Consider the following 27,376-nt stretch of genomic DNA (forward strand, 5'->3'; position numbering starts at 1 on the left):
GGATGGATTCCTTTATTTGTTTGTAATATATTTTCGTTGGTTTCTCCCATGGTGGTGATTTTAGATCAAAGCTGGTGTTTCTGTTGTGTTATATTTTGTTTCGGCTTCAAGGAAATGTTTTTTTGTCCTGATTTCAACAGTGCTATTTAGTTGAAATTTGTGGTGTTTGTGGCTTCTTTGCTTTTGTAATGGGTCTTCTCTAGTTTTCATTATGGTGGTGATATTTTATGGAAGTTTGGACTGTTTATGCTCTCTTTTTAATTTCTACCTTCGCGTTTTGTCTCTCCGCTATTAATGATGCTGTTCTGGTTGGGAAGCCAGGACAACCGGTCTCTAGAGGAATGAAAGCTGGGCTCTAGAGGAATGAGCAGAATGCAAGCTTACCCAATGACACCTTACAGTTGAAGCTTTATAATACCTCACAGTTGAATGTGTTATTTTCATGGTTTGTTCACCAAACTTCTTGCTTTCTCCATGTGAATATGGATACAATTTTCTGTTGGTTCTGCTGCTTGCTTGTTAATGTCTTGTAGTTCATTTAACAGATTGTGGGCTGAACATTCTATTTCTATTTTAAAATTTTCATTCTGTACAATGCTTAGTAGGACCTACTAGAAAACTCCGATGGACTGTCCAATTCGAAATGGACCGTGACCCTGACACAGGAATTAATCCAAATCCTATCGGACTGATAAGAAATTTGAATGGATCGTGACCAGGACATAGGTGGATCCGTTGACATCCTAATTTTATGTAGCCCAGTTGGACTATATCCGGACAGAAATTAATACCAAGCACCCCGTTTATTTGATATCTACACCCTTCATTTCTGATAACTCTTTCCAAGTCTCCTTTTGTCCTTTCAACAAAACCCTCTCCTTAATCGATCCCAACTCGATCGATTCGATTCCCTATCGCGTTCTTCGAAACCCTAGATTCGATTTCAATCTCAAAATCAGGTTTCCCTTCTCCCAATTCTCTCTCTCTATTTTTTTTAATCATATAATTATTCATTTTTTCATGTCTCTGATCGATCCCTTGAAGAATTTTGTGCAATTATTCCATACAATATTAGGTATAGATCTAGGGTTTGTAGATTCATTAGTTTTTTTCGTCATCTTATTACACAGGCGAGGATTTTAGCTGAGGAAATCATGTTTACGAAGCTTTTCGGAAAACCTAAACAGGAAACTAATGCCTTAACCTCTCTTGACAAGTTAAATGAGGTATTGTTATTCTTTATTATTTTTTTTCCTTTTTTGATGAGGTATTTATTTAATGTTTTTTATGATTGGTTAGTTTGTTGTGATTCACGTTGTATTTTTGGGGAATTTCTATCCTTAAGTTGTATGGTATGTAGTATGTACTTGTTGGCTATGATTTTGGTTCAAATTCTATGCAATTTGGGGCTTTGGGCACTCAAATTTAATTTATCAAATTCTTTGATTTACGTTGCATTTTGGGGAATTTCTATCCTTTAAGTTGTTTGATATGTACTTGTTGGCTATGATTTTCGTTCGAATTCTATGCAGTTTGGGATATCAAATTTAACTTGTCAAATTCTTTTGGTTCTGGGGTGGTGCACTAGCATTCCTTAGAGGAATTTATTTTTTTAAATAATGGAAAAAGGAGTAACTTACTGCTTTTATTAGGTTGGCAACCTGTGTGTTCGGCTTTGGATTCAAAAAAAAAAAAATGGTATTAAGAACTCAAAACATTTGTTCAAATGAGTAATTATCCCATTTGGATTAGGGGTGCAATTTGGGTTGGGCTCAACCCGAACCCGACGTGTTCAACCTGGTTTTGGCTCGGGTTGGGTTGGGCAAAGCCAACCCAATTTAATTATGGGTTGGTTTAGGGTTAAGGCTTTGGCAACCCGACCCGACCCTAACCCAACCTTGTCCTATACTTTTATCGTGGTTTTCTTCGGGTTAGTTTTTTTTTTTTTTTTTTTTTTTCTAGTGTTATTTTGTTTGGCCCTAGGTAAGCCCGAACCCAACCCAAGTCAACGTGACCCGATCTGGAAAAAAACAGGTTAGATGGGTTGGGTTAGGGTTAAGAGATTTAGAGGCGGGTTGGGTTAGGGTTGACCATCCTCGACCCAAGGCTTGGGTTAGGGTTGAGGGAATGCTATCTTGGGTTGGGCTAGGGTCGGCCTCAACCCTATCCAACCCAACCCAAGTTGCACCCCTAATTTGGATAATTGAAACATTCTTGCTGAACTTCTCTGTCTGAATTTTGTGTGATTTTTATTTCATGCATAAAATTTTACGAACATAGGGCATTAAAAAACAAAAAATCAAAGTTTTAGTTTTGATATACACACCGATAATAGTCTTTTCAAAACAATACTCCCTTTTCCCTTGCGTATCTTACCCCTCCCTTTTTTGTCTATCCCACCACTAAATCTATTCTCATTTATTTCCCCCTCAAATTGTACGTTTCTTCCCACGTCTCCTCCTCAAACATACTAACCGTCCTAAAAAAACTCCTGACTGCCCATTATCTCTTCCTCATATAATTGACTCTTCCTCTCTTTTTACATTCCCCTTTCACAATTTTTTCTTTACTCATGATATCTTCCTTAGTTGACTGACACTCTTTCTCTTTCCCATTCTAATGTCTTCTTCAAATAAAAAACGATTATTCGTTTTCCTTCCTAAGAAAAAATCTACATAGATCAAAAGGTACGTAGTTGATCTTCATTTGGGTTTTTTCAGTTTTTTTCATTTTGAATATTAGAGAAACGTGCTTCTCCCTCCCTCCCTTGCGTCCCCTCCTAGGGTTTATTCAGTTTTGTCTCCAAAATCTCTCTCTCTCTCTCTCTCTCTCTCTCTCTCTCTCTCTCTCTCTCTCTCTCTCTCTCTCTCCACACACACATAGCGCATCACTGATGCCGCTACTAGTAACATAATTATGGCAATACGTAGATAGCTAATTATAAATAAGAATCCACTAAGGAAATATGTGATCGTCCATCAAAAGATTTGATATGTACCGCCTGATACTTATGGATATTTTTTAATCCATGTATATGCATATTTATTTTCTTATTGTGATGCATATGGATTTTCCCACTGCTACTGTTACTATTCTTGTTTAGCTTTCTACTTGGTAATTCTACTTTATAATAACACCCTGCTGCTTGAACTATACAGACACTTGAAATGCTGGAAAAAAAGGAGCATGTCCTTCTAAAGAAGGCGGCTGCGGAGGTTGAAAAGGCCAAGGAGTATACTAGAGCAAAGAACAAAAGGGGTATGCTTCATAATTGTGCTTCATATTCTGTTCATTATCATTTACTGAGAAACTACTCCTTTTAGGGTAACTTTTCATTTCTCTTAAAATATTGTGCATCTCGTTCTCTTCCACCAGGAAAATTACAGTTCAATCTTTTGTTCTTATCACTAACTATATCTATGTATTATATGAACTTGAAATCTTTCATATTTTGCAGAGTTGAATGTTCAACAGATTGACTGTCAATGCTATGACCATATGGATTTGTAAAAGTGCCATAGTCCTATTCCTTGCTGTCTTTCAAACAGTACCTCATAAGTCATAACAAGCTCTTATGCACTTCTTGGTTATAGTAGTAGTAACCATAATTTGTGTGTTCTATGAGTTAAATACTGATAACTTGTGTCTAGCACACATTTTATTGTTTGAAGCCAGCACACGGTCCTCAAGCCATGACATTCTATGTCACAAATGTCGTTCTCGGGAATTTCTCGGCAAGGGAAAATCTCGGATATATTAATTTTTATTAATTTTTTCGGGTTTATATCGGGAAATAAACTGTAAAATTAAAATTATTTAAAAAATATTAAATTTAAGAAAAAAATATAAAATAAGAATATCGTAAAAATATCGGTATAATATATCGACATTATCGGGATAGTTTATGATAAAAACGAAAATGTCGCTGTATTTTTAAAATCTCGGGATAGATCGGGATTTTGTCGTTTTATCAAAATCTTGCGATAAAAACGCTATATTTTGAAAATATCGGAGATATTTGTGACATAGATGACATTGTACTTGCATTCATAAGGTGACTTTAGAGACAATATATAAATGTGTCAACTTTTTTGGCAGCCTCACTTTGCATGTTGTTCACATCATTCTAATGGGGTGCAGTTGCCATCACATTAATTTTTGAAGTGTTGGTGGCCTAATTTCATATCTTGTTCACAGTTGTTTAGCTGATTTACTTTCTGTAGAAATTTGTACTTTCTAGTACCGTTGATCAAATTCCTTGACATCATGCAGAATGGGCATAATGTGATAAATGCTACCATATCCGTTAGACTGTGACGCATGGATTCGGATACGTGTGTCGGGATCCGACACGGATTCGGCAAAACTCAACAAATATTTGGCAGTTTTTATCAAATAAAATAAAATTCAAAAAATTTTAAATTATATATATATATATATATATATATATATATATATATATATATTCATGAAAATTTTGAGGCTGGGGAGTCGAGGTGTTAGGGTTTTTATTAAGAGAGTCGAAGAAGAGGAGGGAGGGGGTCAATGCTCGAGGGTGGAGGGTCGAGACGCTAGGGTTTTATTAAAACTGTATTGGTTGTGCTTTTATATATAAAACTTAAGAAGAAAGCACGTTTAAAGGGAAATATACAGGATTAGCATTTTAAAAAAGACAATGATGTGTCGGATTCGCCCGAAAAAGGAGGATTCGTGCGGGACATGGCTACAATAAGAATCCTAGTGTGTGCCACGCGAATCCATGTCCGATTCGCATGTGGACACATGTCGACACAGATTCGGCATGGGGGGCAAAGAATCCATGCAACACAGCCGTTAGAAGATTGTCTTCCCCATCACTATGCACACACATGGCTTATATGTGATGAGATGTGACATGAATTATGTGGTCTTCAACATTTGTTTTAAAAAATTATGAAGCTGTGACCTCAAAGATTTTTTTACTGGTTAATTTTCTGAGTGGTTCTTAGCATCCTTCCAGGTTAAGGTGTTAGATCACATCATCTCTAATGCTCATCATCTCTAATTCTCACAGTGGCTTTATTAGGGGAAGGCAAACTCTAGATGGAGCATTAGTTGCATACGAGTGCATCACATCCCACCATAAAAGAGGCATTATGGGCATTGTTTGTAATATTGATATGAACGAGGCATGCGATTATGTAAACTGGGCTTTCTTGGTTTCATTTATCGTTAAGATGGGTTTTTGGCCGAAGTTTGTGGCAATTGATTACAGAACCTATCTCTTCAGCGTACCATTCAAAAAAAAAAAAAAAAAAACCGTATCCCTTCAGCATGGTTCTCAATTCTAGTCGATAACTTAACTATAGGCTTCTTCATGAGTGGAAGTAGCTTGAAGCAAGGTTTTCCTTTTCCTTTTTATTATCATTAGTGAGGACTTTTAGTATATTTATTGTCAAGGCTAATCAAGAGGATCTTACAAATGGATCTAAAGTGGATGATTAAGCAACTAGTTCTATATCTGTGTGATATATACGCATTTATGAAAGGAAAGCTACTAGTTTGCATTCAGGAAAAAAGAAGGAAAGCTACTAGCTGGTAAAGACTATCTTCTGTCACCCTGAGGTCGGGGGTTCGATCCCAGCTTACCTATCAAAAAAAAAAAAAAACGAAGGAAAGCTACTAGTTTCATTCATGCGACTTATGTTTCTTCAGATTTTGTTGAATAGAAGGGATGGAATTGGGAAAGACATGTTCAACTAAATCTTTTTGCTACTTGTCGCTTGTTGAAGGATGCATGAGTTAGTGTTTTCTCTTTGACCTGCTACATCTTATTTCAGAAGACATTGTGCTTGCTTGTGTTGCTGCTCCAAGATCTACTTTTGGACTCCTCATTCTCACATCTTTATTCTAGTGAAAATTTGTTATTATTTTTTCTAACAGATGAAATAAGATTTCATTGGAAGAAAGAAAAATGCAGAACATACTGAACAAATGGCCCCCACTTGTTCGAAAAAAAATGCACATACATCATATAACAACTCTAATTAAATACTTCCTCATTTCGAAAAAAAGAAAAATGCGGAAGAGAATACTGAGTAGCGCCCAAAAGAAAATAAAGAAAAATCTGACATACAATGCCAATATTATATATATATATATATAGAGAGAGAGAGAGAGAGAGAGAGAGAGGAAAATGATTGTGAGCTTGAAGCTCATATAGCTTATATGAGCTTGAGGGCCCAAACACATGGGTCCCATATTTTTTGTGGTGATCCAAAGCATTCATTTGCAAGGCCCCATCATAGATAGGGTGTACACCAAAAGTCAGCTCCATTGGATCATCCTAACCCCTCGAAAAGCGGAGGGCAAAAATGGGCAGATTTGTGGCAAACGGTGTCTGTCCATTTTGCCATCCACTTTTGGATGGGTTAGGATGATCCAATGGAGCTGTTTTTTTGTACACAACCTATCTATGTAAGGGCCTGTCAAATGAATGCTTTGGATCATCATAACAATGTGGGCCCACATGTATTTGGCCCTCAAGCTCATATAAGCTATATGAGCTTCAAGCTCACCATCATTTTCCTCATATATATATATATATATATATATATATAGAGGAAAGTGTCTCTAGTCTCTCCCCTAGATAAGCTTATCTACTCCTCCCTTTAAAAAACCACAGTGGGCCCACGCTGTTTGGATGATCCAAAGCATTCATTTGATAGGTCCTAACATAGATAGGGTGTGCCCAAAAAATCAGCACCAAAGGGTCATCGTAGAACTTCGTTTTGTGGTACCTTGTGGTACCCAGAATGGACACATATAAACGTCCACGTTTATATGCGTCCATTTTGGACACGGTGTGCCCAACAAAATGAAGTTATAGGATGACCCTTTGGTGCTGATTTTTTGGGCACACCCTATCTATGTTAGGACCTATCAAATGAATGCTTTGGATCATCCAAACAGCGTGGGCCCACTGTGTTTTTTTAAAGGGAGGAGTAGATAAGCTTATCTAGGGGAGAGACTAGAGACACTTTCCTCTATATATATATTTCGCTATAACTTAAGCTGAAGTTTGCCAAACCGTCGGTCAAACGGTCAAACCATTTTCCTCATGGCGGATATGAAAGAAAAACTAGAAGTCCTTTATTTGAAAAGTTGTGGGAAACGCCAAGGAGATGAGAATTTTCCCTTAACAAATTAATCACTAAGGACGAGTCTCCTTCATAACTTTATTGGGATTGAGCCTCTTGATAAGCTTTATTTCGTGCCACACTGGTCTTACTTGACCTTTATTAGCATATGCTCGTCCATCTTAGCAAAGTATGTCAAAATTGTAGAGTTCGAGCCTCAATTCCGTTTTGGCGGCCCTTCCGTTTTTTCTCTCGGATTGGAATATTTCCACATTCTGTCCCTTTTGGTGTTTTGTTCCAAAAGACTACAAAATTTGAAAAAAAAATAATGATTGAATATTTTTTCAAATGAAAAATATTTTGAAAAAATTTACGAAACCATTACAACAAACTAATGCAACAAATAGATACACATTTCAATCTGTAAAACATCTACCAAATGTATGTAATGTAGCCATGAAATTGGCTCTTGATGAGCCTGATTAATATCACAATCATTAACTATGAAATCGAACCTAAACATAAATATCCAAATCCCAAATACAATTATTCAACCTATCATCGATGTCCACATACTCCCTCTCTTTTTTTCTGAATGGTAAAAAATTCATTAAAAGGACCGAGACGGTAAAAAAAGAAAGTGAGATACAGAAGAAAGAATACAAAGAAGGAAAGCACAAACTATATAACCAAAAGAAATCTACTCCAAGGGTTACGGAGGGAGGAAGTTGTATTGCTCTAACGACTCCAAATGAACCCCTCTTTTGGCTAACTCATCTGCCACTTCATTTGCCGACCTCCTAACGTGGCGATAGGAGATACGAGAGGATCCCACAATGTCATTTATCTTGTTAAAGAAATCCGCAAACCGCCAAGGAAAGAGATGCGAGCCGGACAACCATTGAATAACGTTAAGAGAATCGCCTTCCACCACCACATGACTTAGATCTTCCCCCAGTAAGAGTTTGTTCTTTTATGAGCCGTTCGAACTTCCGCCTACTAGAATCGGCAACACCAATAAGACCCGCGAAGCCCACCTCACAACTCTTTCCTCTTCCTTAAGCACTGCCCCATACCCGCTGGACCTGGGTTGTTAAGACCATAGTTGCCGGAAACTCCTTGGGCAGGTGGGAAACCTGTTTTCCCTAAAACGCGTTTCTCACGGGTGGGAAACTCGTTTCCCATAAAACGCAGGAAACACGTACGTTTCCGAAACATGCTAAAAAAAAGTTGGAGAAATGTTTTTCTTGTTTAAATCTACAAAACCACATATTTCATGTTTTCCTTGTGTTTCATGTGTGTATTTTCTATCACTTCTGAAACGCTTCTAATGCGTTTTGCGTTTCTAAATATGTTTCTCATACGATTTCCTATCGTTTTTTCGTTTCTCGTTTCCCCTATATATATTTTTTCATGCGTTTCCCATTTCCGTTTCACGTTTCGTTTCCTGAATTTGTTTCCCACCCTTGTAACTATGGTTAAGACGAAATCGAAATCACAGATACTCGAAACGGTAACTTATTATTCCCAAATTTCGGTTGAGAGATTTCCCCAGAAAATCTGGATTTCTATTAATATTTAATCTTATCCCGAAATTTTGTACGACTTATGATAAACATTGATAAGATTTCGTCGGATTTCGAACGAAATTTCAAAATTTCGACTGAAAGGTGAGGACCGAAACGCATTCCGAAACTGAAATTTGACACCATGGTTAAGACTAGGGCCATCGAAATTAAGCTTAAGATGACCCCACTCAGGCTGCTCCCAAACTTGAACAATGAGGATTTTCATTTCACCACTATTGCACACTTCTTGCCATCCGTTCCATAAATCCTTAGAGCCTTGAAAGATAAGTAGGATGCACTTTTCGCCAAACCTGCAATTTCTTTTGTCACGTTGAACTATAACACTAGCTAAGAATTTGAACAACAAAGGTTTGCAGTTCAGGACAATCATTCCCAATTTGGGATCTCCGTGCAACTACAATTTTAAACCTAACTCAAAGATGTCTTTAAAATTTCAAAATCAAAGCAAAGAAAAATCACATTGAATAACATGTAAGGGTAGATTAGGCATTAGACATAGATTAGAGGGTATTATTGTCTTTGCACTCATGTTGCCCTAGACGGGCATGTATATATACATCATTTACGTGAGGAGCTCCCTAATGGAGTCTCTCCATCCTTCACTCTTCTTCTTCCTCTCATCTCTAACCCTAGTCCATTTCTAACATGGTTTCATATCAAAGATCCATGGGAAAGAAGAAAGAAGAAGAGTCTATCTCCCTCCACGCCATGATCTCTCTCTCATTTTCCTGTGTCTCTCTGTATCTTTCTCTCAAGGTTTTCTTTTCCTTTTTTTTTCTTGTTTTTTTCTTCCGTAAATCTCTCCTTAGATCTCCCATTTTGTTTCCTTTTTCTTTGTTTTCCGAAAGTCTCCCTTCAAATCCCCCCAAAATCTCTCTCTCTCTCTCTCTCTCTCTCTCTCTCTATATATATATATATATATATATATATATATATATGCACAACCCCCGTCAGTGTACAAACCCTTCTTTTTCTCCCTTTTAGGTTGCGTAAATTCATTCTTTCTCTTAGATCTCATAAAATCTCTCTCATCCCTATTTTTTTCTCCTCGTATCCCCTCAAATCTCTCTTTGGCAAAACCTTTGGTTGCACATTTGCGCAAACCCATCTCTCTCCCGCTGTTGCGTGAAACCAAAAAAAAGAAAAAAAAAAAACATAAAACACAAAAAAGGAAAACCCATTCTTCTTTGCCGTGGAATTCCCCTCTTCTCATACGGCTATGCTGTAAGTCCCCCAAACCCTAGTGGGTTGCTGTACAAGATTCCAGTCCCTTTTTTTTTCCTCTTGTAAACCCATTTTGGGTTCTCCTCCACTCACAAATCTACACTTTGGGTTCTCATCCACTCACAGATATTTGTCACCAGAAAATTTGTTCCTCATCAAGTGAAGCAACCATCTATAGTTGTATATGTACTTGGTTATCCATCACACTCTCATTATACTATCTGCAATTATAGGAGGCTCACCTTGTTTTTCCAGGTTGTCCAACATTAGGTCTATGCAGAGTACTGCACAAGGCGCTCAATAAATACTCTCATATTTTATTAGTAACTTCTTCCCAATGGACTGCTTTTTGAAATACTTCATCAGAACTTTCAAATAATACTTCTCCATTCTTCACAATATCTTATGCATCTACAAATTTAATAAGAATTACACCTTTGTGAAATAAGCTAAAAAGTTAGTCAATGGATGTTTGTTTTGTATTTGTTGAACCGTCAACCATAACAGAGCACCTCGTGAATTTCGATGAAAATTTAACCTCTAACAAGTATTCGTATTCTTTCCCAATATTCTTCAAAATCTCCCCCCTTAAGTCATGCTAAGAGGGTGTCCCTATCAAACAAACGGCAGCAATTATTGTTTAACAGGCATCATTGAATGACATGTTGGAGTTATGCAAAAACTTGCACTTATGCTTGCCTACGATCCAAAGGTTATTCGTGGAGCAAAATAATTTCTCAGCCTTCTTTTTCGCAGACTCTCGTTTGACACTTCTTCCTTGTGGATACTTCACCTTGATGGGGGCCTACTAATTGCTACATTCTTCTTCCCCTTCTTCCATAGGTGAATCATATGCAATCTCCACAATAACCATATTTTTTCTTCCCTTTCCTTATTATGATCTCCCAAATATCTTTGCATTTGTCATTTTACCTCCAGTGGAGCCTTCCTGTGAGCTGTTACATCATTACTTACTCCCTCTAGATGTTCCTTTAATCAAGTGATGCCTTCACCCAGTATAACACAAACAGTTTTATTGCGATGACGTTGCACCAACGTAACGTGTACCCATGCTTTATCATCTTAAATAGTGGGAGTGGAACCAATTGATGATGCGGGAGTGGAACCAATTGATGATGCTAATCAAAAGTTCATTGAACTCATCTTTGGGTTTTTTAATCAAGAAAATATAGTAAATAGAGGAAAAAATAGACAATGTGGTGAAAATATAGAAAAATGTGTTACCTTATTGGAATCACCCATTGGATGGAAGAAAATGGGTTTCGCTAGGTGTAGAATAGTGTGGTAGAACCAATATTAGAGATCGAGCATGAAAAATGACAAAAAAATGGTCGTCTACAACCTCAATTTAGGGTTTTGGAAAACCCAAAAAAAAAAAAAAAAAAAAGATGCAACAAAAGGAGTTTTTTTTTTATGGATTTGAACCTTCACATTCTATTGGAAGCAATGGAATACCAAAAAGGCCCCACAATAGTCATGGAAAATCTAACAAAGGTCAAGAAATGGAAAAACCCGTCATGAACTGTTAGTTCATTGGATCATTCAGAAAAAAAAAAAAAAACTGTTAGTTCGTTTTGCTTCTCTTCGGTTTCTGATCAAACTAGTAACTGGTGTTTCGGATGAAAACCCTTTCTAGACTGACCACCTCTACTTTTTTTTTTTTTTGAATGGTAAGACTGACCACCTCTACTTACCAGAATTATCTTAGAGAACTCTACTTATATACTCAAAGTTTACCTTTATTTAGGGGGGCTTGATCCCCTCATCTAAAAGTCAATTATCTTTGGAGCCTTCATTAATATTAAAAACATCATTTAGCATTAAGCAATCATAGGCAGCCAATCACTAGTCTGTTCAACCTGTGTCACAACTGATGAAGAAGATTTTAGTGATCACCGACTGTCAAGAAACCGGAGTTCTACTGAAGAGATAATTCTCAAGGAGAAGGGATATCGCGGAAGAAAGTTGTCGTTCCATCTCCTTTTGGGAGTAGAAATACTAAAAGATCTCACTACCATACGCTAAGCAACTCACAATTCTTCCATCACAATCACCTTAGACCTCTTTATTTATTGTGCGGTGTCTATAGGGGCGTCTCGTCAGTTTCTAATTTTTTTTGTCCAGCAGGTGGGTCTTTTATGCAAAGTTTTCTCCATTTTCTTTTATTGTAAGACATTTGAAAGGATAGAGAGTAGGATTTCTTGAGAAAGGAATAACATGATTTCTTAAGATTAGGTGGCTTGAGATGCGAAACAATTGGAAAAAGTAAGTGATTTTATGATTCAATGGTCATCTTTGAAATGATTTTTTTTAAAGTAATCTTTCAAATGAATTTTACGGCATTAAAGTAGGGGAAAGGGAAAATAGTACGTACACTATGTAGTGTGCTACCATTGGTGCAAGTGATTAGGGAACCTCCCACCCCTCTTTACATTGTCATAGGTCCTATCAATTGAACCAATGGGAATGACACTCAACCTAGTCAGTACTAAATGATCTGCTAAGAGATTGGAAAGCTATGACTAATAAATAGGGTTCAAAATGAGATGATGTTACAGATAAAGCCTCACCAAACGAAATTTGGTTAGATGGAATATGGATCCCCCACCTCCTAAAGCTCTCAAGACAAGTTTGATGGAAGTTCCTTTGGCATCTTGACCTTGTGGGGTTTGCTGGTTGCAATAAGAAATGTATGGCAGAAGTAGTAAATGCCATTTTTGGTCCTACTGGAATAAAAGATTCCTTCAAGTGTGTCATGGCTCTTTTAACGTGTCTATGTATATTCAAAGAGCTTTTTTTTTGGGCCCACCATTGGTTAAGTGAGACTCATTGAAGGTTATTCCACAGGCATGCCGAGGGAGCATGGGTCTGTGGTGCATATCAAACTTTTATCCTAGACTTTTCGACCTTTCTAGAGACCTTTCATTTGTTCTCGTGCATATACTTTGGAGCACTAATGACATGGCGGACTTGCTAGCCAAAAGGGAGTGTAGAAAGAGTGGTGGATTGTAGTTAGTGAGGTTTGCCTTGCCATAATTTTTTCTTTTGTTTTTTCTATTTTATTTTAACTCTATCTTAGACCTTTTTGTTTGCTGTCTTGTTATTGGGGCACTCTTGTTCCTTGTTTTCTTTTTTCTATTTCTGTTTTTATAAAGTTTTCAGTTATCCCTCAGAAAAAGAGAGACATGCTCAATTTTAACTAGACTGAAGGTAATTAGTTAACTTTTTTTTTACTCTGCTATATTTAGATTTAGTCAAATATGTCTTGATAATTGAATTCCCAAGTCAACCGACCGCTATAGCTGGTTGGTAGATGTAGAGCCAGCTGGTTAGCATCATCCTTATGGATGATGTCTTCAGCTCCAAGGAGCTTTACTAGCTAAAGATCTACATTTGTTTTATCATTTAGTATATTTCAAATGGTAATCTGTCTTAGTAAAACTTCCTCGGAGCTTGCTGAATTCTTCTTTCAATTTGATTTTTTTTTTTATAATTTCATCATTAGGAGTGAGATCCTATTCTTTCTTGATACAGTGTTTGGGGATGCTACTTTTACAATCTCATGTTCAACTCTCCTAAACTTTAAGTTCACTGTTTTGATGTCTGACCATGAAGTACATTTATGCAATTCATGCATATAGTCGACAATGGTATAATGTATTCTTTGAATATTTTCATTTTTTTTGAACTATTTTTAATGTTGAAGCTTTATAAGGAATAAAAGAAAAGCTCCATTGAAAAGCAATAGATACAACAACCCCTCAAGGAGGATGGTGATCAATCACCTCAAAATCTAGCCTCTCATTCCCATATCTGGCCAGCTGGTTCGCTTAGCTGATTGTAAGGCATCCACAAAGGATGCTACATGCCTCTCCTCCTATGTTGCATCGGTACAGGTACAAGTGTCGGAATCCGACGCAGGTATCGAGTGTTGGGTTCAACAAATCTCAAAATGAAAGATTTGTGGATTCGTTTGTAATAGGTTAAGTTAATAAAATGTTTGATTTCTATATAATAAACTTACTAGTAAGATGGTTTAAACTCAAAACATGCAGTAATTGTAAAGTTATGGTAGCAGTATTTAGAAAAAAACATATAAAAGAGACCTAGAAGTGTCGCCGTGAATCCTAACGTGTTGGAATATGAGATGTGTCTGGCAATGGGTACTTCGCCCCATTCAAAAGAATGTGTGTAACATAGTCTCCACCATATCCAAAATCTTCTCTATCGCATCGACAAATTTCCAATGAGACCTGGATCCAACATTCATCCAACAAATGATGTTGAGCGAGTCCCCTTCCACCACTAAGGGAATCGAGTAGGAAGAAGTCCACAAGGCGAATCCCTCTCAAGAGAGACAAGATTTCCATCTCATAGAAGTCTTTCATGCCTATCGGACCTGAAAAAGCTCATCTGACTATGTAGTCATCACTATGAAGGCCATCAATACCAGCAGGGTCCAAAATTTGTTAGCTAGAACCGTCGAAGTTTAGCTTCACTAATCCAAGGTCAGGAAGCGACCACATACCAGCAGGGGCCAAAATTCCTAAGCTAAAACTGTCGAAGTTTAACTTCACAAATCCAAGAGCAGGAAGCGACCACCTAGGTTGGGAGCGATTAGTGCGGATCAAACTCAAGCGAATCACATTTCACGATAAGCAAATTGAAGATTTGAAATAGCCTTTGAACTCCAAAAGAATGGCCGCCCACCTCACCACACAAAGGAGAATCTGCTGCGGGATACTGTGGATCCCTTAAATTTTCTTTTAGTCCTCTCCTTCCAAACCAGCCATAAAGCCGCTGAGAGAGAGAGAGAGAGAGAGAGAGAGAGAGAGAGAGAGAGAGAGAGAGACTTGAAAATAAATTTTCAAAAAAAAGAGAGACTTCAAAATAGCCAACTCCGAAGGGGCCACTAGGCAAGAACCCAATCTGCGCCAAGTCCGCTATATAATTCAGATATGTCCAAATCACGCCAAAAAAACCAAGAACGAAGAACCATATCTTCCTACCAAAGCTGCAATGAATGAAAAGACAGTCCACCATCTCCCTCGCTTCACAACACCTGCTACACCTACCCACTTATGATAATCTTCTTATGATCACGCAGATGTTTTTTTTTTTTGCAGCTATTGTACATATCGAACTGATGTGATTTGGGTTTCATCATGCAGCCAGGCCTTTGGCTTTATTGGCTTTCTGTCCCTATGACATTTGAGGGCTTCTTAAATGTTGATATTGATTGAAATATTCTAACAATGTCACTAATACAAGGCATGCCTGCAGATGAATGGGTAAAATTGAAAATTTTAGTTTTGGTGTCATGCATAAGTCTTTTTTATAGGGATTTGGTCCACTTTTTGATGCAGAATAATTGGAGAGAGATTGAGGGGAAGAGGAAGAGAAGAAGAATTAGGGGAGAAGAGAGAGAAGAATAGGGGAGGAGAAGTAGACGAATAATAGAGGGGAGATAGCAAATCGTCTCAATTCAATTATCATGCAAAAAGTGAGCCTAAACGTGTGGGTTAGGCCTATAAATAGTCAAATTACAACCCAATAAAATAGAAAGCTACTAAAACTAGAACTCTAAGAAATAGAAACCTGATAAACATGAACTATGACTAAAATAACCCTAACTAAAGCTGAAAATAACAAAAAGGGCCCCGTGGAGCCTAAATAAGAATAAAAACAACTCTATGGGCCTCTGGGAGGGTGGGCCCGTCTCGAATAGACGCACAAAGGGTGCCGATCTCCATCATTTTACCCCTGCTGAAAAGAACTCTCCTCTGGAGAGAGGAGAGTGGTACTGCTCCAGGATGTCAGGATCTAGACGGCGAAGCTCGTCCTCTGTAAGCCAAGTAGCATCTGAAGGAGGACGATCACGCCATTGAACAAGGTAGTGCTGAAAACCACCATGGCGGGAGGAAACGATCTGATCGTCAAGTATAGCCGCGATCTGGTCTGAAGGAAGTGGAGGCACTGGTGGAACCACTGGCACTGGTGCTGGAACAGAGGAGCTGGCAGTCCGACCTGTAGAAACATCTGTAGGCATAGAAGGAGGCTCAAAGGTACCTCGATATGGGATTAGATCTTCAATATTGAAAACATGACTAATATTCATATTAGCAGGTAATTCAATTAAATAAGCATTCGAGCCATATTTACGAAGAATACGAAAAGGTCCGATGGCTCTAGCATGCAACTTTTTAAAAGAATGGCGAGGGTAACGTTCGGGACGAACATGAACCATTACATAGTCGCTTTCATTAAATTCAAAATAACATGGAAATATAAATCCTTAAAAGAGGCCTATATATATAGGCTTTTAAGAATCCTTAAAAGACTAAACTTTCTAATTCTAAATAACATGGAAAATAAAATCCTGGAAACCAAAATAACATGGAAATAAATATCCTAGAATCTAAATAACATGGAAATATAAATCCTAATGGGCAAATATGCCCCACCTATTTAGGCCTAAAATCTTCATCACTTTTACTTGCGATCATGAATTGTTACCCCTCTTCCAAACCAGTTGTTTTTGTTTGGGTTATTTCCCTTAACTCTTTACTCAGAACAGCAGATTACTATTAAATATGTTATCCAGAATGATCTTGAAGTGCATTTGAATGCAGTGCTCTTCCACTATAGTTAATGTGATGTGAACTGATATATCATATTTATGTTTAATAATATGGATATTTTCTTATTAAATTTTCACTCTGTGTTATTTAGCTGCAATTCAATGTTTGAAGAGGAAGAAGCTTTATGAACAGCAAGTTGAGCAACTTGGAAATTTCCAATTGCGTATTCATGATCAGGTAAACTTCAAATGTTATTTTCTTTTCCAATACTGCCAGTAATGGCTTTAGGAGTATCTGGTGATTATTTTGAGCATAGGCATTGTGATTCTTTCCCTGTATTGAAATCTCTTTTGGGGTTTACATGGCAGATGATAATGTTAGAGGGTGCAAAAGCTACAACAGAAACTGTAGATGCATTGAGAACTGGAGCATCTGCTATGAAAGCTATGCAGAAAGCAACGTGAGTACCTGATTGCTTTATTTAGCTTTGATGTTTCTACCTTCTTTGGTAGATCACTGCTTTAGTGGTAACCCGTTAGCTCTGTAGCATGTTGCTTCAGCCTCTTTTTTCTCTGTGTTTTTTTCTTTCTTTTGAATGGTGTTGCCTCAGCCTCTTTAAACACCGCCTCTTTCCACAGACCCGTAAAATTTATTTGGGTATAATCTTTTATATATAGTTGTATTACATATACGTTATATGAAAATATTGGTTATAGTACTTTTTTATCATAGTTAATGGCTTCCAAGGTGGCCTTGATGTCCCATTTGCAAAAATATATGATCTTCAAATATCTAATGTCTTGTTGTGGATGAATGTTTCTTTAATATATTACAGATTTAGAAAAGTGATTAGTCTAAGTATGCTTGCATTTTAAAACCATATTACCTAATTTTGGTCAAATGGCTTCCAAGATTTAGACCTACCTCCTTCTGGAGGAAATCACTCATTAACTTACCATGTCTTAACCCTTTTTTTTTAATTGGCCTTACATAACATAATCCTGTGGAAAGGCCATTGAGAGAAAACTAGCGGTCTTCACTTCTTGTCATGGTTTCTCTTGCAGCTCCACATAGAACCTGCTTCACACTAGCGCAATTAAGGAAATATTAGGATCTATTCTTAATCTCAACATACCTTATGGGCTATGTCTAATGCAAATGAATGGAAATACACATGCTTCTCTCCCAGTTTCCCTCTCATACATTCCATAAGCTTGTTTATAATTTTATACTTCCAGGATTTAGACCTAAAGGTCCCACCGCTTTTGTTGTCTTTCATTCGTTTTACTAGGTGTCTCCATTAGGTTCATTTCCCCCCTATTATTATAACCATATCTTCCCAGAAAAATAATGGGAAAGAAAAATAAATTTTACCCTTGTTTCAATTAAGAAGGGGATATTTTGACGAAATTTAAAATTTTCTCCAAGCCTATCTTGGGGAAATGGCTTGTCATTTTTTATATTAGCAGTTTCTGCCCTTGGTAGCCTTAATTCACAGCAAACTTCCTACTCATAGAGAGCGAGCAAAATGTGGCTCTCACATGTTTCCTAATGATATTTCTTTTACAGAAACATCGATGACGTGGACAAGACAATGGACGAGATCAATGAGCAGACCGAGAACATGAAACAAATTCAGGAAGCATTATCTGCTCCTATTGGTGCAGCAGCCGATTTTGATGAAGTAATCCTCTTGGCAATTTTATAATGATATCAGCACAACCATGTTTTGATAATTGCACTGACCCACCTTATGATCTATTATTTAAAGAGCTGTCAAGGGTTATTACAATTCTGAAAAAGCTCTTACAAACCAACTAAAAGGGAAAAAGACTAGCTGCATTTGGACAATTATTAAAGCATGTTGTGTTGATATCAATTCCCTCATATGCTGTCTTATTGAATTTTCTAAACATTTTTTTACTGTCGTGGTAGGATGAACTGGAAGCAGAACTTGAAGAGTTAGAGGGAGCCGAGTTGGAGGAACAGCTTCTTCAACCTGCCACAACGGCTCCTGCAGCTCCAATGCAATATGTCCCTGCAGGCAAGCAACCGGCTCGCCCTGCTCGGAAGAATACCGCCGAGGAAGACGAGCTCGCAGCATTACAGGCAGAAATGGCAATTTAGTCAGGTCCATTACTTTATATTCTCTTTTATCTGTCATACATAGACCTTGGGCTCTGTTTCTTTTAGATTTTGTGAATTGACTTTGAGTCCAAAATTGATTATTAGACTCTTAGGCCTTTTTCGTTTAAGATCATGACAACCGATTGTGATTGTCAAACCAATTATTCAACTAAAAATTATGTTTAAATTTGAGTCCAATAATCGATCGGGCGCTCACAAATGGCTGTCATAATCGTAAACAGACAGGGCTTAAATCAATTTAGAGTCTAATAATCAGTTTTTGACTCAATCAATTCTCAAAATCTAAAACAAAAATTGCGTTGTTTTAACCCCCTCTTATTCTTATTATTTGAAATCAAGTAATGTGATTATACTGACTTGGATTGTGCAGATTCTCGGTGCCCAGAATGACTAAGAAGATTGGCTGTGTCATATGATGGAAATGATGTTTGAGCAGCTTCTTCCATGCACATATTACATTTTCTTAGAGTGTATACTCTCAGTATCTGGTAAGATGTTTTACCAAACAAAACTACCACTTTAAACTCAATTTATGTCGAGGTTTTCCTCAAAAAATTCTGTTTCTCATAATGTATTCTGCGCTTTACATGCATTGAAATACTGAGATGTATATACTACCACTTTAAACTCAATTTATGTCCAGGTTTTCCTCAAAAAATTCTGTTTCTCATAATGTATTCTGCGCTTTACATGCATTGAAATACTGAGATGTATATAGGACTTTTATTTAGGCACGTCATCCTTCTGTACTTTAATGGCTATTTGCTGTAATTAGAACCCCTTTGAAACAAGATGGCCTGCTTATTAGATTTTACTGAACATGGATTTGGGACTGTGATTTGTAGGAAGAAGTTAGTAGGTCTGTATGGTGGTTGTGTAAGGAATTCAACAAGTATATTGTTACTTGTTTTCCATATTCTCAGCTCATATTAACAGAGAAACTATTAACCTGAAAAAAATACTAAAATTAGAATAAAAAAATTGAGTGCTAGACTCACAGGCGCCCTTGCAAAAAAACTGGGAAAGGGCAACCTGATTGGTCAAAACCCATTTAGGATGCCGCAGAAAATCATGGTACAACTGTCATAAAGGGATTTTGACCAATGAGAGGGCCCTTTCCTTATTTTTTTCCAAGGGCTCCAGTGAGTCTAGCATTCCTCTTAAAAATTTAGTTCAATTTTTTTTTTAATAAAAACTTCATTCCAATGAGATGGAATCCTAATATATGATTAGCTCTGTTTGGATGCCGGGTTTTTTTTTTACCTGGGATTTATGTGGGTAAAGGTAGGAGACAAAAGAGGGGACAAGGATTAATTAGAGAAAGATATTATGATGAGTGGAGAGAGAGGGTAGAGAGAGAAAGAGAGAACACCATTTTCAAGAGAAGATTTTGCTGATGTCAGCAAGAAAAAGCTGATGTGACCACTAAAACTTTACCCACATAAATCCTGGGAACAAAAAAAACCTAGCATCCAAACAGAGCAGATTCCAGCATTTCCAGTATTGTCATTTTTGCCCTTAGATTTTGTTAATTTTTTTTTAGCACAACAGCATAATCTGGTGGAATCAGAATAGGAAGCCAATTCCAATGCTTGAGTACGACAACCTAAGAGGATAGGAAGAGAAGGTATTCTAATTGAGCCCCAATTAGACTATTTTTTATTGAAATTTTTTGTACTAAATTTTTAATTTTAATTTTTTTTCCATTCCATCCATAGAAGAATCAAAATGCAGGCTTAATGTATTCGATCAAAGGCTATTGATATGGTCACTTACCTTGCTTTAATAATTACACAAACTCAGCTTGTCTTTTTCTTTTTAATTACCTTCTTGAGAATTTTTTTTTTTTTTTTTGGGGACGGTGATAACCTTTGACAGCTGTTTAAATACTAAAAGAAAAGCAGAGTTAGTGCAATTATCAAAACATAGTAGTGCCAACTGCCAACTGCCAACCTCAGTAGCCTATTTATAAATTCACAGTTTTTCAATTGATTGGTCTAGATAATCTGTTTACCTGGACATCGGATGGACCCCATCCGATCCAAAGTTTCACTGGCCTGATCAGTGATCAATGGCTCTGATCTCAACAACACATACCCAGCATGCATGGTGGGGCCATCATGAGATCATGTAGAATCCTGATAATTGGGATATGTTACTGTTGCAAGAAAAACTTTTCAAAAGGTAGGAGCTCTTAGAAATATTTTTCCTTTCCTAACTTTTCCAAAAAGTTCCTGCAATCCAAACAGACCCACTACTAGTCTGCAAAGCTCTATACCTAAAACCATGCTGGGGAATCTTGTCCGTAGATCTGACACCATCAGTTCTTGTCTCCTGGTCATAGGATCTATCCCTACAGATCTACGTTCCTCGATAACTATCTCTATCTCAGCCATTTTCCCCCGGTAATTAAATTACGTCCGAATTCTTTTTCTACTTCCGGAAAAATTTACGGAAACTTCTTTCTAGAATTTGAAACGATGAGACATGAAGGTACAAAAGGAATTGACCATTGTAACCTTGATTAGACATAACATATTAAACGAAGGGGAAAATTACCAATGGGGGACAAACATTAGGCAGAATTATCAACTGGACCTAGGCTTTTCAGAAATTACCAATGGGAGACAAAATCTGTCTTTTCAGTAAAAGCTGGACGAAAATACCCTTTGGCATATAAAACACGTTTTGACTTTGGAAGGGGGTTTTCAAGTCTCTACGATTGGGGTTATTAGGTATCAAAATGGGGTTACCAATTTCAGAACGGGGTTTTCAAGTCCCTGAAAATTGACCGAGAGTTCTGGAGTTTTGGAAGAGGGTTTTCAAGTCTTTAGGAATGGGGTTATCTAGTATAAAAAATGGGGTTACCAATTTCTGAATGGGCTTATCAAGTCCTTAAAAATTGGCCGAGGGTATTGGAGTTTTGGAATGGGGTTTTCAAATCTCTAGGATTGGGGTTATCAAGTATCAAAATGGGGTTACCAATAACCCCAATCGTAGAGACTTGAAAACCCCATTCTGAAATTGGTAACCCCATTTTGATACCTAATAACCCCAATCGTAGAGACTTGAAAACCTCCTTCCAAAGTCAAAACGTGTTTTATATGCCAAAGGGTATTTTCGTCCAGCTTTTACTGAAAAGACAGATTTTGTCCCCCATTGGTAATTTCTGAAAAGCCTGGGTCCAGTTGATAATTCTGCCTAATGTTTGTCCCCCATTGGTAATTGGTCCTAAACGAAGAGAGGGTTAGGAGATATTTTGGGCGTAGACTGTTTAATTAGTGGGGCCCACTAAGATCAATTAGTGGGGCCCACCGTCCACCTAGGGGGGGGGGAGGGGCCCAACTTAGAATCTAAGATTGCTCATGATTATAAGGATCTGATCAAGCACCAATGAATCAACGGGTCCCACCATAGATTTCAATTTTCAAGTCACATTACACTAAATATCACCATATATAGTCTCTCAAACTTCCTAAAATGCAATTATAATATAGGAAATGATTTCTCTACCACCTTTTTTTGTCTTTTTAGGGATGTTTGGAAACCATGGAAAAAAAAATCATCAGGGTAGGAAAACGGGGAAAACAAAAAACCAATTTTAAACACAGTTTTTTTTTTTTCTTTGTTAAACAGTTTCCAATTTTAAACACAGCTCTCTCTCTCTCTCTCTCTCTCTCTCTCTCTCTCTCTCTATAACTATTATACAGATTCCTTGAAGCTTCTGCACTGCATAAGTTGGTAAAGGATTTGATGGCTAAAGCTTTCTAAAGAGGTTGAAAGCTCTAACTGGTTTTAAAGCTCTCTGTCACTGTAAACCCCTATGAATTTATTAACTCTAGATATCTATAAACCAAAAGGACAATGGTGCCCTTTTCACTTCTCATTCTAGATTACAAACTGAGTTAGCCCAAAAGGCTGTTCTTTTCCAGCTAAGGCAATGACCTTGACATAGAGACATAGAGTCAGACCATCTTCCCTTTAGCCTTCTAAAACCTTAAGCCATGAGGAATCAAAGGATAACAAACCAAATCTTCTTCATAAATGAGAACAGAAATAGAAAGGTAAGAGAAGATTCCCCTACAAATAAACACTGAAATAGGGTCGTTGGGAGAAAGGAATAACTTCTAACATGGGAGAGAGGAATGGGTTTTTGGTATGGAATAAGATCAGAAGGAAAAGTGAAATTTCTGTTCACACTCTGAAGTCTTAACTTAAATCTTTCTTGTGTGAAACCCTAATAAGTGGGTTTAAGTTGAAGCTCTTGTGAGTAATTAATTAAGCAGGCAATGTGTTGCACGAATGCATGACAGGCCACACGTGAGTACCTTGCCTTCATGCGCACAAACCCGGAGGAAAAGAGTGAAAGTCACTAATAAAACACAACACAGTTGGAAATGATATCAACACTCCCAAATTTTGATAATGGCACTCCTCGCTTTGTTAAGCTCTGATTGGACGTAGATAACTTTACTAGATTAAGACAACCGAATGTCAGTCCAAAAATAATAAATACTCCTTCCTAAGGGACAATAATTAGGCATGTCTCTTTATCTCTTTATGTGATTAGGTCCATTGATCCAAATGATAACCATAATTCTCGACCATAAGCCAAGGAGAACATTTTGATCGGATGATCTTATGCCTTCGATTCAACAAGCCTCAAGTTTCTTGATGCTGCTCAAATCCGTGCATGACTGCGAATGGTCCTGATACCTCAGGTCCCGCCTCCTATCTTGTGTCAACGGCAAGAAGGTGTCTTCAACCTATAACACATATCTACGGACAAAAGGTTAAGGACTACCCGGAGTTGGAACTCTTTGAGAACCCTTCGGCACTCAAGTCAGACTGAGGCATGAGGAAAGGAGAACTGAACGGAAAAAGAGCCGAGGATTACATGTGCTGAGGGTGTGGATATGCGCATTTGAGGTTATATTTACCGGAGGGAGATGGCCTGGTTGGTCTGTAAAATTGCTAGGTAGAGTCTCTTTAAGGGATTGAGGGAGATTAGACTTTGGAGAGCTCTAGTCTTTTCAGTGGGGGGTTCCCCTTAATATGGAAGTTCTGAATTCCTGAGCGTGATGTGATAGGGACAGGTCAGGGGCGGAGCCACGAATTTACACCGGAATAAAAAAAAAATTTGGGGGGGAGAATATTTCTTTACTTTTAGTGGCGTTTGTGAACGCCGGTAAAACCCTTTTTAAGTTTTACTCATAAAAGGGATTTTGCAGTCTTTGGCGGTGGCCACAGGCCACCCCCACGCTATATGTGGCTCCGCCCTTGGACATGGTACTGTATAATTTGCTGGAGATGCCGGCATTGCAGGCCACATGTGTACGGTTCTAGGAGGTGTTGTGATGGGCTATGCACTGTGTTACTGAAGGTGGTGACAGCTTGCAGCTAGCAGCTAGCAGATGCAAGATCTTGTATGGTGGAGGCGGGATCTAATATGACTGCTGGAAGGTGGCAGTGCTGGATAGCGACAAGGCGTTGTGTGGTCTCCTTAGGCGATGATGTCACGTATTTCAGGAGTCCTACACTCGGAGAGGAGCATTGGGTGGGGATTCAGGCCAGAGCCACTTGGCTCAGGGCCTCCCTGCCGCAGATCGACCATCTATAAGAGCACTCATCTGGCTCTTGATTCGGTCGGATGATCTTGTCTCGCTGGTTGAGCCACGTGTGGGTGTATCATTGGCCGCCATTTTTACCCCCAACATTTCTCCCCAGAGAAAAATGCTAAATCATTGTAGTCTCTTATGCATGGGATTGTTTATTTGAATTGGAGCCAGGACCATGTGGATTTCCTTATGATGTTCTACAAGATCAACGATCTTGAATTTACATTGATGCACCTTTTCTCCCTTAGGACCCAAAAAATTTCTTTCACAGTTGATTGTAAAAGTGTGATAAATTTGGGATTTTACAGTAGTCTTGGATGAATTACAAAATTTCTTTCACTGTTTATATAGAACACTTATATCACAAACTTAGACTATAATCAAGATAACGAATAGAATATCTTATTCTAACATGACTGCTAATCTAATCTAGTTATCTAATGAGTGTTTATATAGAACACTTAAGGGATAAACATGGAAAGATAAAAAATTATTTTGGAATGAGATAAAGATAGAAACATCCTAATCTAATCTGACTACCACATCTGGCTTAGTTGCCAAACCAATTACCTAATCTAACACTCTTATAATCAACGGTCAAGATTTCCTTACAATTAAGGGTCAAGATCTCATCGACTCGAAGAAAGTGACTTTCTACATAGTCATCTCAATTTGTAACCATAATTACATTAAAATCTGGGTTTTTATCAAGACAATTTTTTAATTATTGGAAAGTTTGTAAAGTTTAAAATAGGACAAAAATTCAAATTTTTTTCAAGAAATTTTCAATTATCCGAAGAATTTTGTCTATAATTTTAACAGCCTTTACCCTTTAGTAAGAAAGCATAAATTGAAGAGAAGAGTGTCATTATCAAATGTGGGAGTATTAATATCATTTCCCTAGGCTGAGAGATTACTAAAAAATAAACAAAGAAAATATTTGGTATATATGTGTTGGAGAGTATGTATGGTGCAAACTGCTTTTTGAACGTGAGTAGCCTTACCTTCACCTTCCCATTTTTGGTATCTTCTCATAGTGTAGAGTGCTGTTGCTCTCTGCATTTTCACAGCTAAGACATGGCTTTTTGTCCTTCATAAGATGCGTTCTGGGTCCTTGTATTGGAATTTAGAGACAAGTGTTGATTGAGCGTGTGAAATTGAAAGGGAAGACTACTTTTCATTAAATAACTCAATTCTACAGAGAGCCAAATGGATGTAAAGAAATCATTCAAAAGCCATGAAGAACTTCAGCTTTTATCTCTTCTTTTCCAATATTTTCTGAATTTTAAGATGTCACATTCAAAACCCATGAAGAATTTCAGCTTTTTTTTCTTCTGTTTTCTCTTCTTTTCCTATTATTAAGATGGGATTGAAAATTGCTTGAGACCCACACTTTTACTGGTTTGGGAAAAAAAAAAAACTTGGTAGCATTTATTTCAGTGTTTAAAAATACTTAAACTCTTTCTATTTCTAAATTTGTATCACAGTTTAAATGATAAAAATTTCCTAACATCATGAGAGAATTGAATGACTTGGAGAATGATTTAAGAGCATATATCTTTCTGGTTTTAACACATTCCTTTTATATAATGAAATCAGTTTACATAATCAAATGTTTTTTTGTTTTTTTTTTTTTGATGCCAGAGGGTATCCCCACCCCACTTCGTGGGGCGGGACTAGTCCCTAGGGATGCACGCAGGCACCCGGTAGACCACGCGCATCGGTTGAACAAGGGGGGATTATTATGGGTACATAATCAAATGTTGTGCATTGAATCATGGCAGTATTATGTGGTCTTAAACAAAAGGGCTTATTGAAGGAATAGGAAGCTGATGGAAAAGGGCATTTGCAAACTGTGCATTAAATGTGCTGTCATTCTTTTGTCTGGAAAGAAGTTGGGTATAAAACTGTTCTAAGAAAATCATAGGTGGTCCCTTCTGCCTTCTGTTTGCTTTCCAAGGCCCATCACTCGTATATCTATAGGTATCCTCAAACCCCACAACCCCATTTCTTCATTTCCTCTCTCTCTCTCTCTCAAAATTTCATCATTGCAAAGTGATTTTGGCAGAAGAAACAGATGGGTGCTTTTCATTCCTTCATCCGCTTGATGATTTTCACCATCTTAGTCTGCAATGTTGCCTTATACTCAGGTACTAGAGGGAAAAAAAGAAGAAGAAAAAAAGAACATAGTAGAGAAACCAAGTTCCATTTTTCTATCCACTATGAGTTCCTCCCAAAATTTTTAGTATTAGGTTTTGAATATCATATTTTTTTGTCATCCAATACTATAACCACCCATCTCAAATACATGGGAAATCATATGCTTACATGTCTGTCTTTCCAACTTTAGGAGCTTCAAAAAATTCCCAACATCAAGTGCATGAATATAATCAATCAACAACAATAGCACAAAAATCAGAACCAGTTTATTCAAGAAATAGGAAGCTGATGGGAGAGGGTAAAGTCTATCTACTGCTTGGATTCCCTGTTCTTTATTCTTTTTTTTTCCCTATTGTTGTATATCAATGGATTTTTTCTAACTTGGGTCTTTTCTTTCATGTATTTTTCTTCAGGGGTTTGTACAAACAGAGATATAAGTATTTCTCAGAGCAGAGTTACATCATCAGGAATTCCACAATACATAGTTCAGATTGTCAACACTTGCATGTCTGGCTGTGCCCCTTCCAACATCCATCTGCACTGTGGATGGTTTGCTTCTGCAAGGATAGTAAACCCTAGAACTTTCAAGAGGATCTCTTTTGATGATTGCTTGGTGAATGAAGGCAGGCCTTTAAGGAGTAGCCAGATAGTTAGCTTCACTTATTCAAACTCCTTTATGTACCCACTTGAATTCAAATCTAGTAGGTTTTGCTGACAAGATTCACAAACAAACCCATTTCTGTTTCCATTTAATATCCAGACCCAGTTGCACCATACATGAAAATCTAAACTGAAACCCATTCCCAGAGTCCAAGAGGGCCCATATCCCAAAACCAAAAGAGAAAAAAGAAGGGAGAAAAATATTACTCAGCTTTGATTTTAATCAGCTTTTGCACAGATCTAGTATTTAGCCAGCA

The 27,376-nt window shown here is 37.5% G+C and overlaps 1 protein-coding gene and 1 long non-coding RNA gene across 2 annotated transcripts; both read left to right on the forward strand.

The window, feature by feature from the left end:
* Positions 1-800: 800 nt before the first annotated feature.
* On the forward strand, positions 801-19,430 carry LOC143883464 (vacuolar protein sorting-associated protein 32 homolog 2-like). Its single transcript, XM_077386818.1, has 8 exons — positions 801-959; positions 1,131-1,226; positions 3,159-3,258; positions 16,685-16,770; positions 16,902-16,993; positions 18,103-18,217; positions 18,469-18,664; positions 19,052-19,430. Exons 2-7 carry the CDS (start codon positions 1,155-1,157, stop codon positions 18,658-18,660), a joined length of 657 nt encoding a protein of 218 aa, XP_077242933.1. The 5' UTR covers positions 801-959; positions 1,131-1,154; the 3' UTR covers positions 18,661-18,664; positions 19,052-19,430.
* Positions 19,431-26,326: 6,896 nt separating this feature from the next.
* LOC143883474 (uncharacterized) lies at positions 26,327-27,376 on the forward strand. The gene is made up of 3 exons (XR_013252393.1): positions 26,327-26,449; positions 26,650-26,757; positions 26,873-27,376. It is a non-coding gene; the product is annotated as an uncharacterized LOC143883474 (long non-coding RNA).

Source organism: Tasmannia lanceolata, unplaced genomic scaffold (assembly GCF_043159265.1).
Source record: "Tasmannia lanceolata isolate RefF3 unplaced genomic scaffold, GAP_Taslan_0.1 ptg000002l, whole genome shotgun sequence".
In the NCBI taxonomy this organism is placed as follows: domain Eukaryota; kingdom Viridiplantae; phylum Streptophyta; class Magnoliopsida; order Canellales; family Winteraceae; genus Tasmannia; species Tasmannia lanceolata.